The 27,592-nt window shown below is 51.3% G+C and overlaps 1 protein-coding gene across 1 annotated transcript; it reads right to left on the bottom strand.

Moving 5' to 3' along the window:
• Window positions 1–498: 498 nt before the first annotated feature.
• Vil1 (villin 1) lies at window positions 499–19,999 on the bottom strand. Its single transcript, XM_026390399.2, has 19 exons — window positions 19,925–19,999; window positions 19,465–19,539; window positions 18,101–18,297; window positions 16,964–17,072; window positions 16,741–16,851; window positions 15,348–15,550; window positions 15,167–15,245; window positions 14,738–14,836; window positions 13,893–14,046; window positions 13,138–13,238; window positions 12,914–13,051; window positions 12,260–12,418; window positions 11,067–11,246; window positions 10,396–10,541; window positions 9,577–9,721; window positions 8,961–9,149; window positions 7,358–7,426; window positions 6,193–6,333; window positions 499–647 (listed from the first exon to the last, which is right to left on the bottom strand). Exons 1-19 carry the CDS (start codon window positions 19,997–19,999, stop codon window positions 534–536), a joined length of 2,484 nt encoding a protein of 827 aa, XP_026246184.2. The 3' UTR covers window positions 499–533.
• Window positions 20,000–27,592: the final 7,593 nt, after the last annotated feature.

Here is a 27,592-nt window from a genome sequence, read left to right as displayed (position 1 = left end):
TCTCACTGGGTGCCAGTCATTATTGTGAAACCCCCAAGAGGGCACTCTCCTTGGCCATTCAACTCTTCTTAAAAGAAGAAAGTGCCTTTAATTTACGGCCTGAAGAAGGCAGTGAGGAAAGTATGTGAAAAGAAGTCACTGCGATGGGAAGGAGAGAAAACTGCAAGGTGCCTCAGCCCACCTACTGTAGATAAAAGTGAGTCATGCTAGGAAAACACCTGGGGCGGTGCCACAGTACACCCGTGTTGGTTGCATGGAGTGTTCAGCTGCTCCTCTGTGGAAAGGCCTAGAACAAGATGATTAAAAGTGAAAAAACGCCCTGGGATAAAAACAGTCCGACCACCTTTGTCTGATCACAGCCTCCTTGGGGAGGTGGCATCTTTCTGAATGAATAGGTTACTAAACAAAAGTGCCATTGCCACATACTGCTGCTCACATGGCAATTTCAATTGGCATAGGACTAAAACCAGTAATGACATACGAAGCCTCACAAGCAGGGGAGTGTGCTGCTTTACAGCAACTACTCTTGCTTCTCAAAATAGTCCTTTTTCTTTCTTGAGGTTTTGTTGCTTCCATCGAGGCAAGGCAGAGAATGCAGCTGGTGTCATCCCCAGGGCCTTGGTGAAGTCATCAATGGACAGGTGCTCCTAGGAGAGACGATGGGCCAGAAGGCAAAGGTCAGAGTCCGCCAGGGTTTGCCCAGATGAGTCATATAGGTGCTGCATATAATGAGTCAAAGAAGAGCAAAAGCAAGCAATGTCATGAGGGCCTGGGGAGGAGTAGGTGGCATTTAGAGGGTTCAGAGGATCCCTGAACTTGTAACATGAAAGAATGGTAATACAGTAAATTGAGTTCCTTATTTTTGCCAGGGTCAAATTCACATTAGCCTGGAAATAAGAATTAGGACATTTGACTTAAGGTTGTTTAAAGCTCTTTCCACGTCATTCTTAGTTTTCCTATCTATAAAATGGGAGACATTTTATTAAAAGCCAATTTTCACTTAGTTTTTAAAATTTTTTTGTTGTTGTTGTGGACAGGCACAATACCTTTATTTTATTTATTTATCTTTATGTGGTGCTGAGGATTGAACCCAAGGCCTCACACATGCTAGGCAAGCACTCTACCAGTGAACTACAACCCCAACCCTTCACCTGCTTTTATGAAGATGAAAATATTGCATAGGAAAAAGTTTTTTGGGGAAAAAAAAAGTAGCTAACTGTTTCATCTCCCTTCACCTATTAAACAGTGAAGCCAACCTGGCCCACAAAATAAGCTAATGAGCCTTAGAGCATCTGTCCCAGTGTGGCTATGTGAGATTATCGCTACCACAAGAACCCATACTCCTCACGAAGGGTCTCCTGGCCCTATGTTGCTTGGAACCAAGCTAGCAGATCAGCTGTACAGGATGTAGGGCCTATTGTGGCCCTCATGGACAGAGGAAGCAACCATCTAACACATGTACTTACAAAGACACTGAGGCACATTTTTAGTCCTCTGGTGCATACATGTTTTCAACCAACCAAAGATTGAGAACATTTGGAGTGGATGAGAATTGTGTGTTTAGCCAAGTATGATGGCATATGCCTATCCAAGATACCTGGAAGGCTGAGGCAGGAGGATCGTAAGGTCCAGACTAACCTCAGCACCTTAGCGAAACCCTGTTTCAAAAAGGGCTGAGGACCTAGTTATCAGTAGAGCGTTTGCCAGCATATTCGAGGCACTGGTTCAATCCCCAGTATCACCAAAAAAAAAAAAAAAAAAATTGTGTCTATACTGAATGTGTACAGATGTTTCTTATCATTGTTCCCTTAACAATACAGTGTAACAACTGTTTACATAACATTTACATTGTCTTAGATATTTTATATTGATTATTATACTTTGAAGTATACAGGAGGATGTATGTAGGTTATATGCAAATACTATGTCATTTTATATAGGACTTGAGCATCCCTGGAGTTTGGTATCATGGGGAATCCAGAAATAAATTCCCTGTAGATACTGAGGGGTGACTGTGTCCCTGATTTCAATCAGTACATGCTTCACTGCACCATCCTGACTCCTCCTGCCTTGAGTGGTTTCAGGCATACTGTGAGGTTTGCTTTCAAATCTCAGTCCACCCGCAAATGTACTACTGTGCTTGCAGTTGACTGGAGTTTTACCATGACAGATAGCTTCAGCCTTCCTGGCCTTCAGTTTTGTTCCTGACTAAAAGGCAACACATTAAATCTCATCAGTCTCCTAGTCCACGGTCAGTGTAGCAGCCAGATCATTTTGTAGGAATGAGTTTTGCTTAGAGATTCTGGGAGGGTGGCTGCAGAAAGTAGAATGGAGAAAGGATTGTAGGAGGAGAAGCCAGGAAGGCCAAAGAACGAATTCTGAGCCAAATTTTACCTAGGTGTTTTGAAAACTAGAGAGCAAAATAGCATTCCAGCTCCTCTCATCCTGTGAATGAAGACTAGATAGCACAATTTCGCGTTTTGACTCTTGACTAGGAGGTCACCTTGGGAGTCACTACCTGACTAGGCCTTGGGTATCTTCAGCCAGGAATTGACTAAAGGACCTTTGTTCCCAACTTTAAGATGATATCATTGTGATATTATTTAAGGCAGCCAACTGCCCTCTGGGCATACTTTAAGTTATATTAACAGCATCTCTGAGTCTTCATCCCTGCTCCCCTAGGCATGGAGAGTTGAACAGTGCAGGGATGAGCACAGTGGGTCTTTTTAACATCTCAGGCTACTCTGCTGAAGTGGAGTTGCCTTGAGCCCCAATAAGGGACTTCCAGAGAGCCCTGCATCGAACAGCTGCTTGGTAAACACCTGCAATGGATTTCAAGCACAGGTGGATCAGGCACTCCAGTTCTTTAACCTATCATTAGATTTGCCTCCCACCCCTAGGCATTCTCTCTTCAAGGTTTCTGGGAGCTGGATGCTGGGAACCTTTCTATCCCCAGGCAGGGCAGTGGAGCACTTTGTCTTGGAAGAGAGGGTAAATAAATATGAAAGTTTGTGGGGGGGGAAGAGCTGCCAAACCTCAGGTTCCTGTGACTGCTGTGTCCCAGGTCTCTATAAATGACTCTACTCTGCCCTCTCTGGCCCAGCCAGGCTGGCTCCTCAGCTCTTTCAAGATTGCTGGACTCTGACCGCCACCCCCCCACTCCACCCCACCCCGCCCCAAGGCCAGATAGCAGGGACTGCCCATCCCAGGGTACTTATGTCTTTCCATGCTCTTGAACTCTGCAGGTCTGCCAGCTGATTGCCCCCCACGCCCATATCCGTCTCCCTAAGGTTTACTCATCAGGGTCAACACTTAGATTACCTTCAGCTACTACCTGCAGCCAGATCTGCCACACTCTCTTGTTACTGTGTTTGCAGAAGGAAGAGAGGTCTGGAAACCTCTCCTACCTCCCCACGTGGCATTGAACTCTCAGTTCTATAAAAATGTACACTAGGGGCTGGGATTGTGGCTCAGAGGTAGAGCGCTTGCCTAGCACAGGCGGGACCCAGGTTCGATCCTCAGCACCACATAACAGCACCACATAAAAATAAAGGCATTGTGTTGTGTCCATCTACACCTAAAAAAAAAAAAATAAAAATATTAAAAAAAAAAAAAAGAATGTACACTACTAGGGTGGTGCATGCCTATAATCCCAGCAACTTGAGAGGCTCAAGCAGGAGGATCATGAGTTCAAAGCCAGCCTTAGCAACTTAGCAAGTCCCTAAGTAACTTAGTGAGACCCTGTCTTTAAAAAAAAAAAAAAAAAAAAATAGCAGGGCACAGTGGCATATGCCTATAATCCCAGCAGCCCAGAGGCTCAGACCAAAGGATCGCAAGTTTAAAGCCAGGCTCAGCAACTTAAATCCTGTCTCTAAATAAAATACAAAAAATGGGCTGGGGATGTGGCTCAGTGGTTAAGCTCTCTTGGTTTCAATTCCTGGTACCAGTACATACACACATATATTACTTCTATGATTCAAAAAAAAAAAAAATCAGCAACAGCTAGGCATAGCAATGCACGCCCAGAATGCCAGCTACTTGGGGATTGCAAATTTGAGACCAGCCTGGGCAATTTAGCAAGACCTTGTCTCACAGAAATAAAAGAGGGTAGAGATGGAGCTCAGTGGTAGAGTGCCCCCGGGTTAAAAAAAAAAAAAAATCACTGTTGATTGATTGGTCCTGGGAATTGAACCTAGGAGCGCTCTACTACTGAGCCACACCACAAACACCCCTCCCTGACTTTTTTTTTCTTCTTCTTTGAGACAGTGTCTCACTAGGTTGTCCATAGTGGCCTCCTACCTCATCCTCTCAAGTCGCTGGATTTACAGGTGTGTGCCACCACATCTTCTGGACAACTGATTTTTTTTTAATTTTTTTTTTTTTTTTTTGTAATTGTAGATGAACAGAATGCCTTTATTTTATTTACTTTTATGTGGTGCTAAGGATCAAACCCAGTGCCTCACACATGCTAGGCAAGCACTCTGCCACTGAGCTACAGCCCCAGCCCCTGGACAACTGATTTTTAAATAAAAAACCTGAGTCCCCTTTGCCTCTGCCATGTGGACTGTCTTAGTTCATCAATAGCCCACTCCAGCCTCCAGTCAACCCTCTGTTCCATAACATTGGCTGCCCTTCCCTCTGGAAATACTTCCTTTATGCCTCCAGAGTATGATAGTAACAGTGGCACTCAGAAGTCCTGGTGTTTGCTTTGGCTTTGCAACTTGCTAGTTAACATTAGGCATGTCACTTCTTTCTGAACCTTAGCCTTCCAGCCACCTCACAGGTGGGAGGATTCAGAGAAAACACTCCTCTCCTCCAAGAAGGTCAGCAGGATGGAAGCACTCTGGAACAATCTACACCCTCCATAGGTTTTAATGTTCTGGGAGAAACTGGGCATCTGTCTTCTATAGATACCTTGATTCATTTGTAAGACTTTTTTATGGCTGGGGATATAGCTCAGTTGGTAGAATGCTTGCCTTGCACGCACAAAGCCCTGTGTTCAGTCCCCAGCACAACCCACCACACACACACACACACACACACAGACTTTTTTATAACTTTTTTTTTAATAGTTTTTTAAATTTTTTTTTTTTTTAGTTGTAGGTGGACACAATACTTTTGTTTTTTACGTGCTAGGCGAGCGCTGTACCACTGAGCCACAACCCCAGCCTCTATGCACACTTTCCTCTCAAAACACTTGAGCTAGATGTGCAGTCCATTGCGGATCTCATGAAGTGGGAATGATATTAGAAATGTGACTTTGAAAAGTTCTTCTTGCTGTACTCTCCCCTCATGTGAACCTTGCTACCTGCCAGGGTTTTCTGTCTCACACTCCTGATCCAGTAATTTCCTCCTAAAGACTTCTCTGGGCATCTTTTTCATCTCCTCTAGGCTCCCACCTCCTCTTAGACAATGCCGTCTTCACATCTCCTAACACATCTCTTTCTGGGCTTTCACCACCTCCTAGTATGTTCACTGGGCACCTAGGGTGAACTTTTTGTTTGTTTTCGTACTAGGGATTGAACTCAGGGGCATTCAACCACTGAGCCACATCCCAGGCCTATTTTGTATTTTTTTAAAGACAGGGTCTCACATAGTTGCTTAGTGCCTTGCTTTTGCTGAGGCTAGCTTTGAACTCGTGATTCTCTGGTGTCAGCCTCCCAAGCCTCTGGGATTACAGGTGTGCGCCACCACACCCAGCTTAGAATGATCAAAACTATTAAGTCTGACAGCCACTGATTCAACCATATGACCCCTGTTTAACTGCAGGATGGACAGTACAGTCCTTAATATGGGACAGAAGGCCAGCCAGCTGTCCCTCCCCAACTCTGTGCTGACTCGCGTCTCTGGGTTTACACTTGTGTTCCTTCTCCAAGAATAACTTGCTTTGCCTCAATAATTAATTCTTGTCTGCCTTTCGGAAGGAAATCTCTGAGTAAAACAGGCTCCTTTTCATAACACTCTGGCTGACACCTGTACTTCATCTCTGAAATGAGTGCTGTGATCGGGCTCCTCTGATCTCTGTCCCCCAGGATGTAAGCTGGCAAGAGGGTGGACCCAGGTCCGCCTTGTACACTAGAACATCCAGTCCCATCACCCAGTCCCCTACAGAACCCAATCTGGGAGCAATTAAGTTGTCCAGCAAATAGAAGAGCCATATGTTTTTGGTCCTGATTGGGGAACCAGACCCACCTCCTTCCTGCTGGGGTCCACACCTTCAGGGAGCTCCTCCACAGGCTTGTTCACCAGCTGCTCCAGGGGAAAGATGGGCAGTGGTCCAGAACTGAGGCTGGTGTTGGCATTGAACATGTCCAATTTGGGGCTTATGACCTCCTATAGAAGGAAGAGGCATTGGTTTCTTCAGCTGGCTTGTGGCCCCCTCCTAGGCTGCCTTCCTCTCTAAAATCAGCATTGACTCAGGGCACCCCCTTCAAGAAATTTTCCATCATCTACCCCACCTAGACACGCACACACATGCACAGGCATAAAGACTGGACCCAGGAGCTGGGAGCTTAGTGGTCTGTATCTGACAGAAGTTAGTTGGTATTAGATGACTCTCTGGTTCAATGACTTACTAACTTCTCCATGGCTTTCCCCCAGAGTTTGAGATCAACCCTGGACTCTCATCTGTTAAGAAACTGTCACCCAGAAATTTACTTAGCCTTGGTCTATCTATTCTTTCCAATCTGCACTGTCAGTCCACTTATTGAGAGCTGCAGGGTTCCCAGCCTGAAAGAGCCATCTGTCAATGACCACACTGTGCTTGTGAAACCACTTCATATTTCTGCAGAGTTAGCCCTGTCTTTACTCCCTGTTGGCCTGTGAACTCAGAGGAAAGGCTTTGACTTCATATTCCCATATTCCAGGCCTACAGATAAATACATTCCTCTTAACTACTTTAGAGATGAAAGACTTGCACATATTCTGCCTGGAGACATGATCCCAGAGATGATGGTGTCCAGAGATGTCATTATTTCCCCAACTGCAGCCTATGAGCTAATTGCATCAAACTACCTCTGGGTCTTTTACCTAAAGTATACAATTCCAGGGTGCTACCCCAAAATCCACAAATCAGAATATTTAGGAATGGGGCTTTGAAATCTGCATTTTGATATGCTGCCCCCCCTTCCAACATTACCCAGACTCCTATGCATGATAAAAATTGAAAACCATTTCACTAGGGAAAGGAAAAATAAAACACTAGAGGCCCTGCAGTTAAACAGCAAGAACTTCCATGAGAAAAAGGAGAAGGAGAGAAGAGGGCATTGACATTTCTGTCTGGTAAGTTCTCAGCACCCATGGGAGCATCCCACTGCCAACATCCAACTCGGGGCCCAGCCACCTTCTCCGTACTCACAGCAGTGATCTGGCTCCAATCCCCAGAGTTCGCAAGCTCTGCCTTCAGGTCCTCATAGGATTTGGTATTCTGCATATAAAGTAAACAACTGTTCAGACCCAGATCTCAGCAGAGGAGACAAGAGGCCATTTTCCTTCAGGAGTTGAAAGAAGGCTGATCTAGGGCCTAGTGGTGAGAAGGGAAAGGGGAAACTCAGAGGGCTGGAGGAGGCCCTGAAAAGGAGCTTAAATGGTGAGGATGGGTCGACTTAGTGGCACATGCCTGTAACCCAGCAGCTCGAGAGGCAAACACAGAAGGATTGTGAGTTTAAAGCCAGCCTCAGCAACTTAGCGAAGCCCTAAGCAACTCAGTGATACCCTGTCTCAAAATTTTAAAGAAAAATAAGAAATGACTGGGGATGTGGCTCAGTGGTTAAGCTCCCTGGGTTCCATTCCTAGTACCAAAAGGGAAAAAAAAAATGGTGAGGATGGGACAAAGGAGCTGACAGATCAGAGACAGGCAGGCCAGGCTGCTAACCTGTCCCTGCTCAGCCCAATGTGGGCCTGGAGAGTCACATGACCACCCTCACCATAGAGCCCATGTGAGCATCCACAAGCTGCCAAGAACCCATCCACACTCTGCAGGCTCTGGGGACCTCAGGGGTCCTAGACACTGGAGGGGAGTCCTGCCGCAGAGGAGCAAGAGGAACACAGGGACCATGACTCCCCAGGGACCGCACCTCTATGGCCGCAGGCCTGGCTCCTGGCATGGCAGATCACAAGCTCCCCACTCTCATGCTGAATGAATGAGGCTGAGAGAGAAGCCCACACAGACTTAGGGTGAGGGAAGGGCTGCCAGGGCCACTGAGTTGGGCACTGAAGTGTGTCTTAGAAGGCCTGAGACTCGCTGCCTCGGGGTCCTCAAGACTAAATGGCCCATCAGCTACAGGTTTAAAAACTACATATACACAAAATCTCGACTTGAGGAAATTATGCATCCCTAAATTCACCAGTTGTGCTAAGTAATCGAACCCAGAGCCATCAGGCCAGGCTTCTCTACTTGGGCCTTCCTCCTTTGGGGAGGAAAGTCTTCACTGGTTTCCACCCACCTGTGGAGCTAGGGAGTAAACCCAGGAGCTACATCCCCATCCCTTTTCATTTTTTTCTTTTCAGACAGAATGTCACTAAGTTGCTGAGGCTGCCCTTAAACTCACCATCCTCTTGCCACAGCCTCCCAAGTCCTAGCCTTGGTGGTTTTTTTGTTTGTTGGTTGGTAGGTTGGGTTTTGTTTTTTTTGTTTTTTGGGTTTTTTTTGGTGGTGCTGGGGATTGAACCCAGGGCATATGTGCATGTGGGACTCTAACAACTGAGCTGTAGCCCCAGCCTCCAGCCTTGGTTTTTGACAGACTTCCTTTCCTCTCCCTCACCAGGGAGGCTTCATGGCCTTACTTAAGTCTTGCTTTTAATTCTAAGCCCTAACCTTTTTTTCAAATAAGCAGGTCACATGTCCCAAAGGAGGAGAAAGACCTGTGGCGTCTACCGTCCTTGGGTGTCCCTTGAAGAAGCCTCCTAGTAGAGAAGGATGTGCTGGGCTGCAAGGACCAGGTGGGGCAGGGGCCACTCACACTCCACTTGAAGGGATCCCACGCCAGGAACCAGCCTGTGAAGGTGGGGGGCTCATGTCCCTGCTTCACCACAATGATGGGGGTCTCGGGGTCGCGGCCACTGGGATGGGTCTTGAGGTACTCTTGCACGGTGACGGCCGCGGCCTTCTTCTCCTCCTCTTTGGCATGCTTCCCTATCCAGAAGAAGACCTGCGGAGCATCCCAGCAGCTCAGTCAGCCCTCCCTGTCCTCCCCAGCCCTCAGGGCTCTGCCTCAGGTCGCTGAGATGTCCAAGAGTAGAGCCCCAGCCCTGTGCTCTAGTGAAATGACCTTGGGTGGCCCATCTGGCTTTGATTTTGCACAGAACGTGGATGTTCTGCACACATGTGACTCCAGCATCCTGAGCCTGAGTGTCCAATGTACCTGCTGTCCCAGGATACAAAAGACAGGGGAGAAAAGGCTCCCTCCTGCCAGCAGGCCTACGGGACACAGCCCTTCCCCTTCCTCCCTTCTGATCCTGGTGTTCACAATGCCATTCCCAGGGAGAAAGAACAGGGGACCCCAAAACAGTGATGCTTACCGGCCCCTAAAGTCATGGGGGTTTCTTGGCCCTGAGGACTAAGGCCCTTGGTCCTACCTGGTCCCAGACATCCAGCAGGAACACATCATCTTCCTCCAAGTCGTCCTGATTGAAATCTGGGATCTCCGTGGCCAGGAAGCGCCCAGTCTGGTTGGAACATTCAAAGAGCCGGGGGGCGATGGCCAGGGTTTCCTCCTGTAGTCTGCAGAAAGAGAAGATTGCATTGGCAGGAGGAAGTTGTGGGGGGAGGAAACCTGAGGACACAGACTCTGAGGGGCTCCAACATGGAAAGGCCATCGCCTCACCAAATGTCCCATCTTATGATTGACAAAAGTCTTCTGTCATCCGAAGAGTGCTCAAAGAAGGAAATCCCCACTGCTGTTCTGGACATGAACTCCACTGGCTTTTCCATAGCCCTGGTAGGAAGTTCTTCCTGCTATCTTCCCCCATCCCTCCTGCTGCTACTGCAGTACATGCTCTTTTGCTTTTGAACTGGGTGGTAGTCGTGGATATTGTTTAGAAAGACCATTTGAAAGAGGCTTTACAGTTGGTGTTCCTCAGCAACCTGGGCTTTTGTCAGCACCTAAGGAAAGGAGTTAGGCTCTGACACCTTCTTTGTGAAGAGCAAACAAATGCTTAGCTCTGCCCTCTCTTTAAGCTGTGGCTATGAACTCCTGTTGCCAGGGAAACACTCCATCAGGGTCTGTGTATCCCATGGTGGGCACAGGGGCACAGCTCTGTGCCACAGAGCCTCAAGCCCACAGGCTGCCCCTTATTCATCTTGTAGCCCTGGGCACCAGGGACACAGTTCTCAGTCTACTCCATGCAGTCTCTGGATGGGGTGGAGGTGCTGGGAGCAGAGGACTCGACAGTTACCTCTTGGTATTGGCATAGGGGGCCTTCCCACCCAAGGCCATCCAGAAGTTAGCTGGTTCCTGCCCTTCTACCACCACTTGCTTCTCCGTCCGGGAAATGGTGTCAGCAACCATCTTGGCCATCTCCCGTTCATCCCCACTGCAGCCCTGGGAAAGAGAGGGGACAGGCCATGCTGGGGGTGGAGGGGGGACCTCTCTGTGTCAGTGCCAACTTCTCCCTGCCCAGAGCTCCAGTGTCTGACTCCCTGGATCATGGCCCATGCATCCTGAACACTCCAAAGAACAGCATAGGAGACCAAAGCATCCGCACCCCACCTCAGAGGGTGGAAGAGGGATTCCAAGAAGCTGTGAGTCCCTGCTACAGAGATTAAGGGAGAAGCATAGGGTAGGGAAAGACCCCAAGGCATAGATGCAGACCAACAACACTGGGACAGACGGAATATCCAGAGACAAACAGAACAAGTCTGACCCCAACACAGAGGCAGAGAATCAGAGACTGTTGGAGGTGGGGAGATTGTCAGGCCCAGAGCTACAGAGCTGGGAGATTGGGCTACCAAGGGGCAGGAGACCCAGCAAATGGGGTCTGGTTGCCAGGGGTCCTACCTTCATCCAGTCTGCTTTGAGACTGAGGGACTCACTTGGGGATAGGAGGCCACTAGACCCCGTGCGTACCTTTCCACACCACAGATAGCAACAGGATGAGGTCTTCAGGATGAAGACATCATTGGAGTTGAGGGAGGTGGCCCGGGCTGGGACCTCAAAGGCCTTGGTGTTGTTGGCACTGGTTCCCCGGACCTGGAACAACCTCGTGGAGGGTACAGGCTCCAAGTTGTTGGCCCGGGAGCTGCCTCCCTATAAGGGTGGGAGAAGCCAGGGAGAGGGGCAGGAACAACTCAGTGAGGAAGACAGTGGGGGAATCCAGGGGCACAGAGAAACAGAGAGGGAGGAGGAGGGTGGGGTGAGGCCTGCCCACCCCTCCAGGTCCTCTGATAAACCATTGCTAGATTGATCCTTCCAAAAATGGCTTTCATTCAGGCACTTCTTTGCTCAAAATCTTTCAGTAGTTCCCCACCGTTTTATAGACTAAAACTCCACACTGGTTACTTCTGCAGGCTCACGTGCTCTCCAAACTCTGGAGTTGAGCTTGGCCAGCTTCTCACTCTTCCCTGGGGAGCCTTCCCCTGGGCCTTGGACCTTGCAGTGTCCCCTGCTTTGCAAACTCTCCTTTTACCTCCACCAGGCTCTTCAGCTCTGCCCCAAATGTCAAGACCTCCTCAAAATCCCCTTCTCACCATGAACTAGCTCCATGCCTGGTCCCAGGGATTGCCTTCCTGGCACCACTTTGAACTCAACTTTTATTTTGCTCAATTTAACAACAAGGGGCTCAGGCTGTGAGTTCACGGCTCAGACACACCACACCACTATCCTTTTCCAAAAAAATGGTAAGCCATATTAGCCTGCCACACCTCTCCTGTCTTGGTGAATTACAAAGAACTGGGTACTTAGAAGATGCTCAATAAACAGATTACTGTTTAAATGGCTGTATGAAATGTCTACTCCACATTATTGGAAGACACCAATGAAGTTTGGACAGGTGCCTCATTTAGGCAAACCATAAAACATTTTATGTAGAAGATTCAAGGAGTTGGGCGTGGAGGTCAGACTGTGCTTACACAGGGCAAGGGCTCCTTACGTATTATTTCTAAAGTTGCCAAGTGGTTGTTTCTATTAGCAGTTCACGTAGGTGATAGAACCCCAAATGGTCCTGCTCTCTGAGGAATGAACTTCGCCCTGAGCCCCACCCACACTGCCTGTCCCCTGTCCCGTCTCCTGGATGCCCACCCGCCTCAGTCCAGCAGCCACACCTGGTAGACCACCATGTGTCCCTTGAAGATGGACATGAGGTGGGGTGGCTCCTTGCCCATCCGGACCAGGATCTGGACCGGCTCATCATTATACTTCTGGTCCAAGATGACAGCTTGATAGGCTGAGGCTGCGATTTCATCCTGGCTGGCCTGGCTGCCCTGGGGATGAGTAGGAAGGCGGGGTGGTGTGGAGTCAGCCTTAGAAACACTCCCTCCCCAGCACTGACCTGGCCCCAGCCCACTGTCTCCCCTCAAACCTCAGCCAGGACACAGCCAATAACCCAACCTGACTCATGTCCCAATTCCACTCCAGCCCCCAACCCAGTGAGATCTCAGCCCAGCCCAGCCCTGCTCTCCTGATCCCTCCTTGCTCAAGGAAATACCACCCCACTTACCCCCAGACCCAAGCGTTTCCCTCCTCCCTCACATCTGGACGCAAACCCCAGGGAGGGAGACTCAGAGAACCAAGAAGGAAAGGGCTGTGAGTGGGGGCACCCCGTAGGGTCTCACGGCCAAAGCTGCCCCAAGAGGGGATGGGCTGCCTCTGGGGGAGTGAGCGCCCCATCACCAGGGATACTCAACCCAAGACTAACAGTGAGGCATGGTGGAGGGGCGTGAGCGGGCTGTGCTCAAGTGGGATGTGGCAGGGTCTACCTGCCAGATGTAGAGCAGGTAGTGCTGCTTCTCGCCGATGAGGTAAGTGTAGAGCAGCAGGTAGCAGTCTCCCCCATAGAAGTGGCCTAACCACTTGGATTCCAAGGGCACCAGCTCGAGGTCTTCAATGCGCCACACCTGGGGCCAGTATCAGGCAGTGTAAGGTCCAGGCCAAGCTCCACCTCCCTTCCCCCACCCAGCACGGGCCTCCGCCCCTCACACACCTGCACCTCCCCGCTCCCGTCATCCACCATCTTCTGCTGGGCGGCCACCTGAGGCTGCACGTGCATGGATGTGGCATCAAACTTCACCTGCTCCACTTTGGCTGGAGTGGGGGGAAGCATAACATCAACTGTTACCAGCCAAGAGGACTGTCACCCGCGTCCTCACAACAGTCCTGAGTGGTGGCTACAGTTCTTAGACCCATTTTACAGATGAGGAAACTGAGACTAGAGAAATTCAGTAGCTTACCCAAGGTCACACACGTGGAAAATAGCAGAAACTACAGAATCACATCCCCATGCCCTTAAGACACCTGCTTCATTAATTCCTCCCAGAAAAGCCACCAGGGACAAGAAAGGGACAAGAGCAAGACTTCATTTCAGTGAGTCACATTTTGCTGACCCTTGCAGTATCGGACTTCAAGTATCTCCCATCCCAATAGAGAGCTCCATGGTGACAGAGGCTTTTATCTCCCCCAGGACCTGGCACCAAGTTTGCCTCAATAAATACTGTCTGGCGAGACACTGTTTGGATCCCAAGAAGACCCAACCCCATTCCAAATGGACGGCAGGTCATTTTTAACTCCTTCTTGTGACAGCTCTTCATGCAACCCGTGCAGGGGAGTTCGGAGTCAGGACAAAAGTGTGCAGAGAAGAGGTGCTTCAGGGAGCGAGTGGGGGGACAGGCCAAGTTGCTCCCTGGCTCAGCTCCTGGATCCCAGCTCCCGCCTCTCAAGCTGCCCCAGTTCAGCCCTCACCCACGGAGCCCACGGTGTAGGTTTTGCCCAGGCCTGAGCTCTTGTTGGGCACTGTCCACTTTTGGAAGAGCTGCTGGAAGACGGCTGACTCGGCCCCATCATTCTGCACCTCCACCTGAGTGCTTGGTGGGTACTGCTTGGCTTTGATGAAGTTCTGAGGAGAGAAGGGGCATCTAGACACTGTGTGCCTTCCCAGCCCCCACCCCAAGGCAAGCCAAAGCCTGGCTCTCACCCCAGCCAGCTCCACTGTCACACCTGCCCCAGGTCCCAGACCTGAACACAACCCCCAAGCCCAATGCCGACCCCAAACCTAAGCCTACTCCAACCCCAACTTCAAGGTCAAACTTGACACCATCTCAAACCTAACAGTGGCCTCAAGCCTCACTCTGACCTCAACTCTGAGTCTAATACTGACCCCAAGAATATTTCTGATCCTAACCCTAAGACCAAATCTGACCTCTTGCTCAACCCCATCTTAATTCTAAGCCTCATGACCAGCCCCCTATTGCAAACCCAGTCCCATCACCCCAAACACTGACTGGGCCCTGGTCCCAAGCTGACCCAATCCCCTTTTGTAGGAAGGTCAGCTACCAATTCCATCCACTCCCTTCTCTACAACAAGCTCGAGCGAAGGGAGTAACAGCCCACATCCTGACGAGGTGCCAGAGGTGCCTGGTGGCTGACTCCCTGGCCTGCAGAGAGCCCCCAAGGTGCCCACAGATGGCCCCTCAGCTGCCACAGCTGGGTCAGCCGGCCCCTGCCTGGCCCTGATCTAAGCCCACCTGCCCTCCCTGCGGCTGTTTCTTCCCTCGTCACCCTGACCCTCCTTCCCACACCAGCCCTACCAGGGCCTGGTTCATGGCGCCCTTCCTCTCCTCTGCATTGGCCGCTTTCCCTTTCCACACGTAGATCTTCAGGCCCCCCTGGTCCAGGATATAACAGTCCTACAGTGGAGAGAGAGAGCCAGTGAACCAGGGAGGGTCATGCACTCCTGCAATCCCAGCTCCTCGGGAGGCCGAGGCAGAAGGATCTCAGGTCCCAGGCCAGCCACAGCAACTTAGCAACACCATCGCAAAACAAAAAATAAAAAGGAATGGGACGTCACTCAGTGGTAAGGTACTCCCGGATTCAATCCCCAGGACAAGAAAGAAAAAGATCCCATGAGAGCCTCACCGTGCTGGTGCCAGAGGCTGGGCTGGGCTGGCCTCCCTCGCACCTGCCCTAGAGCTGGGAGTTTGTGCTGCTTGGGGGAGAGGTGTGCCAGGCGCTCTCACCTCATGGCTTAGCAGGTCCTGTGTGAGTGGCCGAGTGGCAACCTCCCTAACCACCAGTTTTCCCCCTGAGTCAGACACACTGTGGGACGAAAAAGACACAGACGGGCCCAAGCCCCTCAGCCAGGGCATTCTGCCCTCGGGAAGTCCCCAGCACCCAGGAGGATCCCAGCCGAATACTCACTGGTACAGCTTGAGGGCCGCCTTGAGTGCCGGCTCCACCACCGTGTCGGCCACAGCTGCCTTCAGCTCCCTGCGCTGGCCCAGCACGTGGTTCATCACCTCCATCAGCTGCGGGGTGGCTGACTCGTTCTCCCCGTCCACCACGCCCACGTAGCTGCGCCCGCCCCGCTCCTGGTCTCGGATCTCCTTGGCTAGGGTCATGCCCTGCAGGAAGGCCCAGGGACCCAGGAAGGCTCTCAGGAGACAAAGCAGTGTCAGCCACCCAAATCCCCCAGAAAAGCTCCAGTCCCCAGCAGCCACCAGGGCTGGGGCCAGACATTTAAGGCATGCACAAGAAAGCCAGGTGAGAAGCAGGGGAAAGCGGGTTTCCTAGTCAGCAACAGAGTGTTCAGGGCGGACTCGACAGACCTTTGGTTTTGACATTTGAAATTTGTGACCTTACTTTTGTGCAAGAGCTGAGCCCCGAAGAGCAGAGTACTGGACTGTCCCTTTGCACCAAAGCATGCCTGTGGACTCACCACGAACACACAGCCACACACGTGGCACCTGCCCTCCCCAGCCACCTCTCCTGTCCCAGGGCCTGCTGCACCTGCTTCATTCTCCAACCTTGGTCTTTGCTCTTATCTCATTTACCCAAATTCCCAGAAGACATTGTAAGATGCCGAAAACAGACCTCTGTCTTCTCCCCTGAGATCTTCCCAGGAAACGGGATCCCACCGATTCCCAGGGTTCTCTGAGCACTGAGCTTGGAGTCAGCCTCACTCCTCTCGGTCCCCACCTCATTCAGCAGATTCTGTCTGCCTCCATCACACCTGCAGGGCCACAGAGCCTCTCTGCTGGTCTTAGCCTCTTGCTGGCCCCATCTCCACTCAGAAGTCAGATGATCTTCAATGGCCAGCTGCACTGAGCGGAAACCCCCAGCCTTCCCGCCCCTCAACCTGTTCTCCAAGCTCCTGCTTCGCTTCTGATTCCCTAATCCACCTCCTTCCTGCTCTAGGGCCTTCCCGCCCCTCTGTGTCCCAGAAGCCTCCCTGCACCCAGCACCATGCTCCTCCCTTCCTGTCTGTCTCTGTCACTGATGCTGAAGGCCAGAGTGAGGCAAAGCTCTGCCCATTTCATTCACCTCTGGACTCCCAAGGCCTGGCACAGGTTTGCCACACTGTGGGAACTCCTCCCACCTAAGGGCATTAACCATGAGTATACACAGGCCAACTCCCACATGCCTCTCCCATGCACGTGGAGACCCAGGTCCGCCTTCACCACCATCCTGTTCCCTATATTGGAGAGAGGCTGAGGGCACTGGGGTCACCCAGGATGTGGCAGAGGTCTACAGGTTTGCATAGGGGGCAGAGCCTGGGCTGGGTCTGCAGGAGCAGATGGGGTGAGAGGCTTACCCTGAGTCTCTCCATGCGGTTACTCTCTGGCCCATTCCACTGGATGATAAGCTTTCCAAGGTCCAGGAGGAAAACATCACCTCGGTTGAAACTACTCCAAGACATCTCCACCTGGGGGAGCCACAGACCCCACTCAGCCCATCCATCAGCATGGTCTCTTGACACGCCTCCCTGCCCAGCAGTCCTCCTCATTCCCTGCCCGGTGCCCAGCAGGCCTGTCTACCTCTCCGGCCACCACGTTCCTCTTGCCCTTGACATGCAGCAGCCGCCGGACATCATAGGAGTTGGTCTCCACCTGCTTCATGCCAGAAGCCACACCCCCTTTCCGGATCCTGGGGAAAGGAGAGCCAACCTAAGGGAGTAGGCTAGGAAATGATCCGAGCCCTCTCCTCCCAGGTCCTGGGATGTCTGGCTGCCACCAGGGCCATTTAGGGACCCTGCTGGGACTAAGTGAAGGGGTTGAGGCACTTGGGGTACAAACTCTAAGGAGTTTGTCAGTGTCCTGCAAGTGTGAAGTTGGTTCTTTGAGGTGCTTTTGCAGGTGACCCTGGTAGTGAGAGCCCCTTAAAGTCTGCACCCCAGATGCCCACTCATCCTACACGAGCCCTTGCCCTCAGAGGGGCTGCAAAGCCAGGGTCGTGGTGACATGGATGGTAGGACAAGTGAATAATAAAGCCGGGCCCTGAGGACAGGGGATGAAAGCGGAAGAAGGAGAGGCGCTATTCAAATGCCCAAAGGAGTGGATGGCTGCTGTAGTGTAGGGAGAGGAGAGCAGGACAAGAAGGAGAGGGGACTGTGGCTCAGGACAGCTCCCAGCCCACTCCACAGCTCAATAGCAACTGGGCTGCAGAGCACTTGTTCCCACGGGGAAAGCCAGGAGGCCAGAACCTCCAACCTGATATGAGGCTTGGCTTGCTTAGAGAAGGGGAGCGGCCACCTGCCCATCAGCCAGAGGCAGAGGGGACTTGAGGTGATGCCCTGAGGGTCTCCTTAGGTGCTGAGCTCTCCAAACACCAGACAGGAGCTGATTGACAGAACTTCAGTGGAGAGATGGATTTCAGAACAGCCTCCGGGGCACCCAAGGTACACTCAGAGGGAGGGGGCTGAGGAGGACCGGCAGCAGAAACAGGGTGGGGGCGTGGAAAGGCGGAAAAGTGTGCAGAAGCTCACGTGAGCTGTCCCTTGGCTTCCCCCACAGTCTCAGGCTCCCTTCCAGGCCTGGGTCACCTCCCACCTCCTGGGGTCTTCTTGTCACCACAGGTTCAGGATTCTTGCCTCTTCAGCTCAACCCCCATCTCCCATCCCCACCTCTGAGCCCCGGGCTTTGTCTCCCTCCCTCACACAGCGCTCCCCTCCCTACACAAGGCCCTGCTTGAAGTAGCCTCGGAAGGCCTCGCTCTCGTTGCCCTGGACCTCACGGTGCTGGACAGCCCGGCCCTTCAGGAAGTCATCCATCTGCGTCGTGTAGATGGCAGCCGCCCCCTGCTCATCCTGAGAGGAGTCCTTGCCGATCCAGTAGTGGATGTCATAGGACAGGTTGCTGCCTGTCTTGTGGATCTGGGGAAATGGGGTGCTCAGTGTACCCGAGGCCCTGGGCTCCCCACAGCCCCACGTCCAACTCTGCATAGTCTCCCATGTACTTGGGGCCTGGGCCACAGGTGAGCTTGGCACACGGGGTGTACACTGGTGTGTCCCTCAGTGTCCATAAGGGAGCTAGGACCTCTGTGGATACCAAATTCTGCCAATTCTCTGGTTCCTTGTGTAAAATGACATATATCTTAAATCATCTCTAGATTACTTAGAATCCCTAAACTGGGGGCTGAAGATGTGGCTCAGTGGTAGAGCACTTGCCTAGCAGAATTGGGGTCCTGGGTTCCATCCCCAGCACCCCAAAATAAATAAAGTGTAGCTGCTCTATAAATCGTCATGAGCCGGTCATGGTGGTACACTCCTGTAATCCCAGTGGCTCAGGAGCTGAGGCAGGAGGATCCCGAGTTCAAAGTCAGCCTCAGCAATGACAAAGCGCTAAGCAACTCAGTGAGACCCTGTCTCTAAAATTCAAAATAAGACTGGGGATGTGGCCTTATTGGTTGAGTACCCCTGAGTTCAATGCCCAGTCCCCCCCTAAAAAAAAAAAAGGCAATAGTTGTTATGCTGTATTTTTTAGGAAATAATGACAAGGAAAAAAAGTCTGTACATATTCAGTAGAGATGCAATTATTTTTCCAAATATTCTGCATGTGGTTGGTTGAATCTCAGAATATTCTGTAGGTGAGGAGGATGGCTACATGTAACATTATTATGAAAATACACAACACTGCTTCCTATTTACATCAAAGACCGGGTTCAATTGTTAAATAATGTATTTAAATTTTTAAATGAGTCAACAGAAAGAATACAAATGCCCTGGCAGTTGGGATGGTCCCAGGGTGTGGTGAAAATCCAGAAGTCCCAAGCTGAGGACTGCGGTGTTACCCGCCAGTAGGTCCTCAAGACTGAGTCCACAGACGTGGCCTCAGCTGGGAGTGGGGAAGCTCAAGGGCAGGGAGAGCCTTTTACACGTGTCTCTGTCCCTGAGGAGCTGCCATGGGCTGGGTACCTGGGTACCCCTAGAAACACCAGCCGGGTCAAGTCAGGCCAGGCCTGCCCACTGCCCAGGCTCCTCCCAGGCAAAGCAGTGGGCTTTGCTCTCTGCTCAGCCCCCTCCCCTTCCCAAACCACTCACAGCCAGGAGCACATAGCAGTCACCATCGAAGAAGCTCCCATAGGTGCTGGACTGCACGGGCACCATTTGCATGGCCTGCAGAGAGAAGAGGGTCAGAGGGGAGGCCGGGCACCATGAACCCTGAGGCCAGGGAAGAGGGAGAGGAGGAGGAGGCGGGGGCCCAGGAAGCTGAGCAGAGGACGCAAGAGGAGGGGGCCACAGCAGGAAAGATCAGGGCCTTGGAACAAAAGGAGGGAAGAGGAGAGGGGAGAAAGGAAGCCAGAGACTGTGAGGACCGGAAGTGGAGAGGAAGGCTGCCGGGCAGGTGAGGAGGAAATGGAGAAGGGGCGCAGCAGACAGGGGGTGAGGATGAGGCCCCAAGTGAGGGTGGAGCTGGCAGCAGGTGGCAGCAGGTGACACAGGGGCTCCAGGCAGCCCCACAGGGTACGACCAGGAGCAAGCCCAGCCTGCGGGAGCTCACCTCGATCCTCCATATCTGCACCCCTGGAGTGGTGGTGTTGAGGGAGCCTTTGACTTGGGCGCTCAGGTTTGTCATGGTGGAGATGCCTGGGGAGAAAGTGGGTGGGAGTCAGGGCCCAGGGTGGGGGTCCCCTGGGTGTCAGGTGCTAGCCCAGCCCCACAGGGCACCCAGCTCCCTGGAGCTGCAGGCTCAGGACCTTGGGAAAGAAATGGAGCTGGCTCCCCACTCTGGGCCCAGCTCTGACCTTGACTCTCACTCAAATGCCTGTCCTGCTGAACAGAGCCCACCCCTGGCACCCAAACCCCTTCTTTATTTAGACAATTTCTCTTGTTGGAAATGTGTTATCAAAGCTGTGTTCATTTTTTAAAAAGATCATACCAAGTTTCTAAAAAATGGAAAAGAAGAAAATAAAGGCTCAGCCAGGTCTGATGGTACAAGCCTGTGATCTCAAATGCTTGGGGACTGAGGCTGAAGAATCAAAAATTTAAAGCCAGCCTGGGTAACTTAGTGAGAACCTATCTCAAAATAAAATAAAAAGGGTGTAGGGATGTAGCCCAGGGGTAGAATGCTTGCCTAGCATGCAAGTACTACAAATAAATAAATAATAAAAAATAAAGGCTTAACAGGGTATGCACCCAGCAGAATCCAAGTGTTCCAACAGAAACTTACACTTGAAGTTTGTAGTAACTGTGTTCACGATAGGCAAAAGATGGAAGCAACCCAAATGTCCATCAGTAGATGAATAGATAAACCAAAAGGTGTGTATATTGAACACTATGCAACCCTAGAAATGAATGGTGTACAACCTACATACATGCTACAACATGGATGCACCTATGGTAACCAGCAAAAGAAGCTGGACATGAATGACCACATACTGTGTGACTACATTTACATGAAATACCCAGAATAGGCAAATGGTAGAAACAGAGGCAGTGATTGCCAGAAGGCTGCTAATGGGTATGGATGGAATTTCCATTTGGGATGATGGGAAAGTTCTGGAACTAAATGGCAGTGATGGTTGCACCACGTTGTGAATACTGTATTGAATGCCATCCGAATCGTGCTTCAAAATGGATAAAAGGGGACAAGAGTGGTGACACAGGAGTGTGATCCCAGGAGGATCACAAGTTCAAGGCCAGCCTGAGCAACTCTGTCTCAAAATTAAGAGAAAGGCCTGGGGATGTAGTTCAGTGGCAGAGAACTTGCCTAGTATGTGCAAGGCTCAATCCCTAGCACCACAAGGGGGGAAATAGTGTTTTGCCACGATAGAAAAAATAGATGCAAGAATTTCCTGCTCCTCCCCAGTTACGGACCCCACAAGGTCAAGGACCGCTTCTGCTTGTTCAGCACCAACTCTCCAGCAACTAGCAAGGTGCCAGGACATGGCTGGATGAATGGATGGATGAAAGGAGGGAAAGGGGGAGAAAATGAGACATGAAGGAGTGAACCAACGACAGACTGAACCCTCCACACTGTGAACCAGCCTTTACCCACTAGGCTGGCAGAAGTCACCTTCCCCAAGCTTTCTCTAATCATGTTGACTTTCTGTTTAGACCTTAGCTGTGTTCTTGGCCCCAGCTGCTGATCAGAGTCACCTGGGGCTTTTTAAAAATATTGATACTGCCGTGTTCAGCCACATCCCCAGGGGCCCTGATTTAATTAGACCAGGGTGGGACCCAGCCACAGGTACTGTATTTTCTGCCAATAGGAGGTAGGGCCTAGGTGCTTTCGAAAACTCTCCAGGGTTCCTGATGTGAGCTGGAACAGAGATCCACTTGTCCCTGGTTACTCTCATCCCTAGTTTCTCAGTCCCCCTCCACCAGATTGAAGGCCACGTCATTCTTCATGCGCCTGCCCCAGCCTGGCAGGAGGCACCCTGCCTGACTGCTCCTTGAACTAGTGAATAATGAATGAAAGATCATGTGGCCCCAGGATCAGGCCTCGGCACCCTGACAGCCTCAGCTCTCCACTCAGATCTCTCTATCTAATCTCTGCTTGCACTTTGACTCTGAGTCACATCTTGAAGTAGTAAATGGCTTGACCTTTTACTACTTGGAGACACCCTCTTCTGAGCCCTGAGAAGTGGCAGCTCTCCCTGGTGCTCTGGAGTTGGGGGGCAAGGCCCTTGCCCAGCCTGGCCAGCCCTGCCTTGCTGATCCAAGCCAGATTGCCTGCTGCGTGTTCCTAGGAGGCCCTGGGGTCTGGAACCTGCCGGATGCCCCTGTGGGCCCTGGCCTCCTCTCTCAGGTATTCCTCAACACCAAGAGTCTCCAGGGCCCCAGGCCTCCTGGTTTAGCAGGACCAATTTGGGCACAGAGGAAGAGAAGGCTTTCTGTTTTATTCCAATCGCCACCTTAATCTCTACCCTCACTTCTCTAAGAGACTCTTTGGCCTTCCCTGGCTGTAAAACATGAATCCTCAGGAGAGTGGGGAGAGTCAACTAAATATGTCATCTCTGAAGTCCACCCAGGGCCTGCCCTGGTTCTAGGAGTGCAAGGCAGCCATAGGAATGAGTGGCGAACATGAGAGGGGACTTCCTATTCATCAGAGATGGGATTTGGGGTTCACTTTTCCTCCCTAAAAAATCAGGATTGGGGCCTGCAGCAGCCTGAACAGTGGACAGCCTCCTTAGGGCCAAGGACAGGCTGGGGGACTGACCCTACTCCATCCCATGATCTACAGCTCTCTGCTCCCTACCCATGTCCGTCAGAGCAGTCGCCCCTTCCCACACCCCTAGTGGGATCTCCACACCCTCCTGCCTCCCCTAAACTGCTGGCCCCTCACTCCCCACCCCCCATGACAAGGGCCCTGGTTTGCATGTGCACTACCTCCCCCTGCAACTTCAACCCACTGACTCCCCGTCACTCCTGGTCCCCTCTCTTCTATGTCCCTAGCCTGGGAAGAGTCCTGTCACCCTGGAGTCCAGGAGTGCAGCATCCTGGCCTCCTCCCCTCTGCTGCTCTTCTATCCACCTAAACTCTGACACACCCCTGCCTCTGTCTGCGGTCACTGCCTTCCAGAACACCAGCCTGCTTGCTGCCCAGCCCCTGGGCTGCCTCTCACTGCTGCCCACTCTTGCTGTTGCCATTCCCTCCGATGAGCGCCCTCCCCACCTGCCCTCCCTTGTCTGACCCTTACACACTCTTCCAGACCCAACAAATTTAGGTCTAGTTTCTTCCCAGAAACATTTCCAGAATCCTCCAAAGTGTCCTGGGCTGATGCCTCTCTTGGGCCAGCACCACACCATGATGAAAAGACCTGTGCGTAAGTCTGAAGTCTGTGAGCACAACCCAGACACATTCACGTCTGTAGCCCCAGCTCCTAGCTCATAGTAGGTGCTCAACAAACATGAAGCTGGAAGACTGGTCTGTGGAATGCCAAGAGAACCTTTCCAGGGCCCTGGAGGGAGTCAGGGTCCTGCTCTCCACCATCTTCCCTTTCTTATCAGCTGCCCTGTCATTCTCGTGGAGCAGATCTGAGGACCCTGGGGGGTGTTGCTGTAGCTCTTGGTTCCCAGTTATGCAGCTCTAAGCTGAACAGGGATGTTGTGAAGCAGTCGGGTGAGGTCCTTTCCTTCAACAAGGGCACTCTCCGGCCTCCCCAGGGCCAAGAGGGCATAGGGCATGGACACCCCCAACCCCTCCAACCCCAAGGAGCTGCGACAGGAGGATGCCTGAGTAGATGATCCTGGGAAGAGGGTGGCCAGGTGTGACTCTGAGCTGGACTCGGGCCACAACACCTCGGGGGACAGAGGGCAGGTCCTGGCAGAGAAGAGGTGTCTGGGTGTGACTGGAGCCTAAGGTCCCCCAGCCACCAGTCCCCACCCTCCCTGCCACTCTCTGCCCACTCAGCGTTCAGTTCCTGATGGATGTTGCTCACACTCTGGGATCCAGGAGGCGAGGACCCGGAGGTCCCAGAAGGGTTAAGGGAACAGCGATACAGAAAGGAGGAAGCCACTGCAGATGAGGTAGAAAAGGGCAGAGAGGAGCTGAGGGGTAAAGAGAAAGACAGAAACCAGGGTGACAACTAATCCCATTCTGTCCAGGAGTCACCAGGTTTAAAATCTAGACATTCCGAGCCCCAGGATCCTCCTCAGCCCTGGGCAATCCAGGATGGTTGACACCCATCATGGGGTGGGGGCTAGTCCCAGAAAAGGTGCTGCAAAAGTCTCTCCTTGGAGGCCCAGGACAGACACGCTGAGCTCCTTGCTCTTTCCAGAATCTCAGAGTTCCCTCCCCACGGCACGAGAGGCTCCAGGCTGCCAGGAAGCTGCAAGGACCCTGCCCGCTCCCACCACCTGTGGTCCCCGCGTGTGCCACTGGGTTGTCTTACCTGTCTGGAGAGGCAGCTGCCACCTGGGAGATCTCGGGGAGTTGTGGCAAGCTGGCTGCAGGAGAGCGACCTTTGTCCTCACCTCCCCTCCTCTAGGAACTGCCCTCACCATATAAGGGAAGATAGGGCCCCAGAGAGAGAATGGGTGGGGGGGTGGGGTGGCAGGTGCCCGACAAGTCCCTGGGAACCCGGAGCCCAGAGACAGCCTGACAGCCCAGGTGATATGAGTGAGCACCAAGAATGGGGTGCACTTCTGCCCAGGGCTCAGGCCCTGGGTGCAGGTGGACAGCACCCACCAGGAAGGGCATGAGCCCCTAGACCCTTCCTCCTGCCCACTAAGAGGAGGGCTTAGCTGTCCTCCCTCCTGTCCTGGAGGATGGCACATGGGGAGAAGGTGCAGGACTCCCAGGAGACCCAGGGACACAGCACTGGGAGTTCACACTTGTGGCCCCTCCAGGTCAGATGGGGACCCTGACTCCTAGAGATCTTTGACTCACCTTTCAGTGGGTGCCAGTGTTCTTCCTGTCCTCCCCACTCGGGCACAGGCTCCACCTGGAGTTTTATGAGGTGCCATAAACCATGCCATTGGACTCTGCTCTTCTGCCCTCTCCCAGGACCAAGGCTTCCGTTTCCCACCCTGGATGGATCCCTGAAGGTCCATCTCATTTAGGAGGGGAAGGGAAAGGACTATGGTCCTCCCTGGTGTGGATCTGGCTCAGAAACTTGCTTTGAGCTGGTGCGGTGGTCTACACCTGGAATCCCAGTGATTGGGGAGGGTAAGGCAGGAGGATTACAAATTTGAGATCAGTCTCGCAGTTTAGTGAAACCCTGTTTAAAATAAAAAATAAGAAGGGCTGGGGGTGTGACTCAAAGGTAGAGTGCCCCTGGGTTCAATCATCAGTAACAGAGTCAGCAACTTGGGTAACTGCCCCCAACCTGCAGAAATTCTGCCTCCCCGGAACCCTGGTTCTCAGAAGGATGAGATGAAGTCAGCTGGGTAAGGCAGCCCCTCTTCCTGACCCAGTTTTCCAATAGTTCTAGAGCCTGAAAGCATACGCATGTGCACAGGTCTGTGAGTGCAGGGGTGTGCACATCTAGTCAGAGAAGTAACACGCTGCTCCTACTATTTTGGTTTTATTTTTTTTTTTTATAAATATTTTTTTTTTAAAGAGAGAGAGAGAGAGAGAGAGAGAATTTTAACATTTTATTTTTTATTTTTTCTTAGTTCTCGGCGGACACAACATCTTTGTTGGTATGTGGTGCTGCTGAGGATCGAACCCGGGTCGCACGCATGCTAGGCGAGCGCGCTACCGCTTGAGCCACATCCCCAGCCCCCTATTTTGGTTTTAAAATAACATAACAACCTTTCTCGTAAATAAAATGGAAGATGGGTGTGGTAGCACATGCCTGTCATCCCAGCAGCTCAGGAAGCTGAGGCAGGAGGATTGCAAGTTCAAAGCCAGGTCAGCAATGGCAAGGCACTAAGCAATCAGTGAGACCCTGTCTCTAAATAAAAATACAAACTAGGGCTGAGGATGTGGCTCAGGGTTAAGTGCCTCTGGGTTCAATCCCTGGTATCAAAAAGAAAAAGAATTGTTTTAGGCCAGGCGTGGTGGCACACGCCTGTAATCCCAGTAGCTCAGGAGGCTAAGGTAGGAGGATTGAAAATTCAAAACCAGCCTCAGCAATTTATCAAGGCCCTAAGCAACTCATCAAGATCCTGTGCTGGGGATGTGGCCCAGAGGTAAAGCAACCCTGGGTTCAAGCCCTTGTACAAAAAAAAAAAAAAAAAAAAAATCAAGATGAAGTATTCCTTTTGACTGGCATGTCTCCAGTATTTTTAATTTTATTTACTTATTTTTAATTTTAAATTTAAAAAGAAATTTTGACATGTTTCTGGATTCAATCCCCAGTACCAAAAGAAAAGGAAAAAAAAAAAAGAAGAAGAATCACCTAGCAGAGATTGTAATTTAATAGGTCTGGGGTGGGATCTGAGATTCTGTATTGCTAACAAGCTCCCCCGGGGATGCTGACCTGCTTTTTCTTTGGACCAGTCTTTCAGTGGCATGGCCAAAGGTAATGACATTGCATTCAAACAGGGGGCACATAATGTCCCGTTATCCCAGCAGGAACAATGATTTCTTGGTCATAGTGGTGACTTCCAGATATTCTAAGGCACATTTTCCTCTTTGCAATTAGAACTTGCCTTGAAACTGGCACAGTGATGTGCATCCGTAGGGAGGATGGCTTGAGCCCTGGGGTTCAAAGTCAGCCTGGGCAATGTAGAAAAATCCTCATTTCCAAAAACAGATAAATACATAAAATAAAAAAAATTAGAATACCACCACCAACAACAAAATTGTCTGGTTGACACTTTGGAACTAATAGCACAGAATTTTTTTTTTTTTTTTTTTTTTTTACAGGGATTAATCCCAGGGGCGAGGTGGCACAGACCTGTAATCCCAGTGGCTCAAGAGGCTGAGGCAGGAGGATCGTGCGAGTTCAAAGCCAGCCTCAGCAAAGGCAAAGTGCTAAGCAACTCAGTGAGACCCTGTCTCTAAATAAAATACAAAAAAGGGCTGGGGATGTGGCTCAGGTGGCTGAGTGCCCCTGAGTTCAATCCCTGGTACCCAAAAAAGAAAAAGATAAAGGGCCTCCATATGTTGCCCAGGTTGTTCTTAAACTTGTGATCCTTCTGCTTCAGCCTCCGGGGTGACAGGTGTGGACACTGTACCTGGCAACATGAATCATGCTTTGTTTCAATCAGTGGATCTTGGAGCTCATTCTCCAAGTTTATAGAGTTCCATCTCATTGTTTTTCGTAACTACATGGCATTTTCTGGTATAGAAATGACAAGATTTATTTAATCAGTCCCTTCTGGTGAACACTTCGTAATCTAAGTGTTTTGCTGAACAGACAATAATGCAGTGGGAGCTCCTGTACAGCAGGTTGTGCCCTAAAAGCAGAATTGCTTAAAAGGTGTCTGGTTTTTTTGTTTGTTTGTTTTGGTACCAGGGATTGAAGTGGGGGTGCTAAGCCACTGAGCCCCATCCTCAGTCTTTTTTTTTTTTTTTTTTTTAATTTTGAGACAGGGTCTCACGAAATTACTTCGCCTGGCTTTGAACCTGTGATCCTCTGGAGCCTCAGCCTTTAGAGCTGCTGGGATTACAGGCGTGCACCACACACCCGGTAGGTGTCTGTATTTTTTAAATATTTGTGATAGAAGGTCAGATCACTTTGCAACCAGGTTGCACCAGGGGCACTCCTGCCAGCACTGTATCTTGCGCCAGACTTCAGGTCACCTTCCTCCCCCTTCCTTCCCCACCCCACCCC

The sequence above is a fragment of the Urocitellus parryii genome, chromosome 1 (assembly GCF_045843805.1).
Source record: "Urocitellus parryii isolate mUroPar1 chromosome 1, mUroPar1.hap1, whole genome shotgun sequence".
NCBI classification, from domain to species: domain Eukaryota; kingdom Metazoa; phylum Chordata; class Mammalia; order Rodentia; family Sciuridae; genus Urocitellus; species Urocitellus parryii.
Note: the sequence above shows the minus strand (reverse complement) of the source record. Positions and strands in the feature narration are given on the sequence as shown.

Excerpts from the sequence above, each read along its gene's own strand:
- Vil1 (XM_026390399.2), bottom strand. The coding sequence starts at position 19,999 with ATGACAAACCTGAGCGCCCAAGTCAAAGGCTCCCTCAACACCACCACT. Across the intron at positions 16,852-16,963 it reads GGAACGTGGTGGCCGGAGAG|GTGGAGATGTCTTGGAGTAG; the intron begins GTAGACAGGCCT and ends TGGCTCCCCCAG. Across the intron at positions 13,239-13,892 it reads CTACACCGTGGGCTCCGTGG|CCAAAGTGGAGCAGGTGAAG; the intron begins GTGAGGGCTGAA and ends CCCCCACTCCAG.